General features: G+C 45.0%; 1 protein-coding gene across 1 annotated transcript; it reads right to left on the reverse strand.

Annotated features, from left to right (window-relative positions):
* Window positions 1-237: 237 nt before the first annotated feature.
* LOC104952520 (carbohydrate sulfotransferase 2) lies at window positions 238-2,710 on the reverse strand. The gene has a single exon (XM_010779357.1). It carries the CDS (start codon window positions 2,129-2,131, stop codon window positions 734-736), a length of 1,398 nt encoding a protein of 465 aa, XP_010777659.1. The 5' UTR covers window positions 2,132-2,710; the 3' UTR covers window positions 238-733.
* Window positions 2,711-4,390: the final 1,680 nt, after the last annotated feature.

Raw genomic sequence — 4,390 nt, forward strand, 5'->3', positions numbered from 1 at the left:
ATTCCCAAACCATGTGTTTTTATAAGAGCAAGCAATTGTAAACATTTGAAATGGTAGAAGAGACTGCTTACACTGACACAGAGAGACTTCCCGCTCCAGAGCCATGACACAGTCCACAGTGCATGATATCATCCTATGAGGATTTAGTGAGAAATCAAAACATACTCTTTTAGAAATCTAGACGTAGCACTAACGCTGCTCCGATGTATTCTAGTCATCACACCTCTACCTATGGCACATCAACAAACCAATTGATTGTCTCTGACTTAAACCAGGTCTTACAAACAGACATCAGCAATGGGCTTTTTCTCAGTTTTGTTTTTTTGTTCTTTCATCAACTATTTTCACTTTTACAGACGGTATGGAGACTGAAAAAAACCGTTTTTTTTGTAAGGTTTGGAACATTCAAAAAATAACCCCACTTCGAAATGTCATCATAACAAGATACATGAAGTATACAGTTGTTCTTTTTTTCCTTTTCCTTGCAGCTTCACTATTTAAATCCTTTATCAAAAGGCCTTTGCATTGTCAAACACATCCAATATTCCAGTATAAAAGAAAGTGGTCCCTTCAAACACCACTGCGAGTCAACGGAGAGAAACATGATACATTCCCAGCGAGGCCAGTGGAGCTCCTCAAACAGTGATTCAAAGTAAAGCTTTTTAATTCCACGATAAGAAGAAGAAACGGCACTCGATGCAACATTAAATTAAAAAGGTCTTTGGTGGCGATTTCACAGTTTGGAGTGTGTCAGTAGTGGTTTGCTCAAGTCCTTGGCCTCCCCGGCTGTTCTGACTCTCTCGTAGCCCAGAACAGACATGGCGTGGTGGCAGTAGTCCTCCACTTGTTTAATCTGTTGAATGCTCAGCACTGTTCTCCATGCACTAGCAGCTTGTGTGGCGTTCCTGGACGAGACGATGAAGGGCTTGGAAGAGGAGCTGGAGCCGCTGGTCATGTTCAGAGCAAACGTCTCGATGTCGTGGTTGGCGGTGAGGTTGGCGAAGTGGTAGATGTTCTTCAGGGTCTTTACGGGGTTCTCCACCAGGTCCTCGTACCTCACCGCCATGTATTTCCCCTTCAGCCAGCTGGGCGGGTTTAAGGCAGTCCTCAAAGTCCTGGAGGTGCGGTCGCAGATCACCTCCATGGCTCCGATGGAGTGGTAGTCCGCGCCGTCCTTCTTGTTGGCTTTGTGACCGGGATCCACGAAAGGGATCCGGCGAAGTTTAGGATCCCTGCTGCGCACCACCTGTAAATTCTCCCTTATCAGGCCGTGTCTGGATTTGATCCTGGAGTTAGCCACGGCCCGCGGGTCTCTGACCAGGTGTATCACCTTCAAATCCAGCGATGGGTCCTCCATGAGGGGGGCCAGCACGTTAACGTCCAAAATGCGTACCCCTTTAATGACTATAGTGCTATATTTGAGGCACTCCTCCTCCAACAGTCTAAGGCTTTGAGGGGGGCACTTTTTACACAACTTATCGTCCACCATCCCCACCACCTCCTTCCTGTAGGCTGAGCAGAGGGGGTAGGAGCACACCACTTTATTGAGGGTGGCCCCAAACAGTCCCAGGGAGGTAAAATTCTTGCCCCCGGGGCTGTTGTAAAGTTGGAAAACAGACAGGTCGCAGCGGTACAAGGAGCTCAGCATGTCCCTGGCTGCTCCCTGTAAAGACACCGCGTCGCCAGGGTACAGTTTCTGCCAGATGTGCCACATGGGCTCGTACAAGAAGAACACTTCTGGATTTTGGTTAAAAAGCTCCCCGAAAAAGGAGGACCCCGACCTCCAGGTGGTCAGCACGTAGATGAGCTGCCTCTTTTTAGCCAGAGAGGGCCTGTACAGGAAGCGAATGTCAGATCTGCCCTGATAAGTGGTGCTTCTCATCTGATGGTTACACTGCTGAGGCTCCTTAGTCCATTTATAATTAGCCAAGTTAAGCATCGTGAGGACCAGCAGTAAGAAGTAGGCCATGAATAACACAATCCTCTTCCTGCGGAGGACTTTCATCACGAGCCCAGGCTGTGCTATTATCTTGGTATGATTCCTGTAGGTTTTAAGCTTTCTCCCAAAGCCAGCATCCTTCTCCCAAGGCGCAGTCAACTTCAGTGGTGGATGGTATTGTTTGCCTCTCATCTGTTCCCTTTGGAGAGTGGCTCTCACCACTGGACAAAGCTGCTCACATTGAACGTGTAGCAACACGCTCTGCAGGATGCACACAGCTTATACTGGGGGGATTGATACCCAGATGAGTAGAAGCTCATTAGGTATAACACTCACCAGCCAATTCAAAATCCACAACACGATATCCTTTTTCCACTGCAGTGCGCAATGCTCTTCATGGGAACGGACGAAAGGAGCGTTTTGTGTCCACAGAGCGGTTCGCGGATCACAACAAAAAGGAAGGAGCCTTCATCATAGCAACATGGTAACAGACGCCCTGTTTGTGCATGTTCAACGGAGGCATCCCTGCGCACTTCTCATCCGATGCATCCTCGTACAGGCAGCCTGGGAAGATCCAGACATCTCAGACAATAAGACGTCACGATTTGGCGCGCCCTGCTTTCTCTCAAATCACTCCGCATCTGAAAACAGAGCAACGCCCGGCCGGTATCTCCACACAGTTTATTGAAAGGGTAACCCCCTCCCTCGTTTCTTCCTGCTCCCCCTTGCTTGCTCGTCCAACTAATACAAACTGGACCGATTCAATCAGAATGCACGGGGGAAGCCACGCCCACAGAGGCACTGGATTGGTCCGCGTCGTGCGTCAGCGAGCCTCTCCATTGGCTGTGCTGCACGCCTGTCACTCTGCAGGGCTCCTCTCTGGCTCCCACAGATCGCAGCAATGGTAGACTGTGGAGAGTGATGCTGTTGTTATGTTTCAGAGAGGCCTTCATCTCTATCTGCGTCCTAGTAACCACAATCCACCCCAATATTTTACACACTATTCCAGGTGCAAGTGTTCAGGATGTCATGTACACACAACCCACACACCCCTATTTTCTTTTGTTTACAATCATCTGGTTCTATTCTATTCCTGTCTTTACATTGTGCCATTTGTTTCTCATATAAACCTCATATTAGCCTAAGACGTCAAAGCCCTTTTTTAATATGTTTGGTTCGTTTGATATCCTTGTTTAATAATGCATGTATAACCTGAACCCTGAAAGGCATAATCAACTAATAAACATCTTTCTTTTCAGGACAAATTAACCATATGTATTCTAAATAGTTAATTAAAGGTATACCATACACACATGACTTGCAAAATAGCTTCCTGTTACTGTGTTTTTCTCCATGTATTGAGACAGTGTGCAGCAGGGATGTGAGTGGCACTTCTCTCAAGTGCAATCAGCTGCAGTGTGACATCTGACAGCCGTTCCCGAGGGGCTGACAGGAAACTGTAAGGCTGTGTTTGAACAGAGGAGACCGCATGCTCTGCAGATTGGAAAGTCATCCTTCCTGAGAGGCTTGGGATCCCAAAACAGGGGCCCTTTGACCCCCTGAAGAGACATCAATAGGAGTGTGTTATCCAAATTGCAATTTTTTTGGTCATGTTTTTTAATTCTATTCAACTTCTTTGATACAACTTGGAACCTTTCTTTCACTGTTTCGCAATAATAGGTCTGTTTACAAAATGTCGACAGTACGCCCTCACTGTTTCTCTTAGAACATCTGCTACAGATCATGTAACGCTGTGTGTGTAAGTGCTTTTAAAAAGATTTTATTTATATATACGTTGGATTATTTTACTGTATGCAATGAATGACTGCTCTTAATGCTCTGTGTAGTCTTTCCACCCCATATGTACTCATACTGTACTCATACAATGCATAGGCTATTAATCCTTTGTGCACACTGCCCTCTGCTGGAGAGTCGTGTTTCCAAAACAAGACAAAGAAACAGATTTCAGACTGAAAACAGACTCGTCAGGCCTAAAAAATAATAATGATTACATAACAGCAAGTTTCTCACATTTCCAATTACATAATTACTGTTAAGGATCAATCCATTAACATTGAGGTTTACTAAACTACGGTTAATTATGTATATTGGTCTGTGGGAAGTAATCAAATTAAAGCACTTAGAGAATATTGAATAGCAGTTTCTTATTAGGTTAATTGAGTACTTTACTTTATTAAAAGCTAAAAAGAAAAGCATGAATCCTATTGTTTTTTTTTGCTTACTTATTAATTTCAGTCTGATTAACTTTACGTGTCTTTTTGGGATGCCGCAAAAATAAAATGGCTTTTTTTCACATGCAATGTCTGAGCTTTTCTTGCAACGCTCAGACTTCATTTATAATATTCTGTGTTGGCTTTTTCAGGTGTAATGGAAGAGGACACAGCATTGCCACAGACGGCATCAGAGTGAGTGAAACATAAGAGCTTTAAA

The sequence above is a fragment of the Notothenia coriiceps genome, unplaced genomic scaffold (genome assembly GCF_000735185.1).
Source record: "Notothenia coriiceps isolate Sejong01 unplaced genomic scaffold, NC01 NC01_scaffold00020099, whole genome shotgun sequence".
Lineage (NCBI taxonomy): Eukaryota > Metazoa > Chordata > Actinopteri > Perciformes > Nototheniidae > Notothenia > Notothenia coriiceps.

Coding starts and splice junctions, on each gene's coding strand:
- LOC104952520 (XM_010779357.1), bottom strand. CDS start 2,131: ATGAGAGGCAAACAATACCATCCACCACTGAAGTTGACTGCGCCTTGG.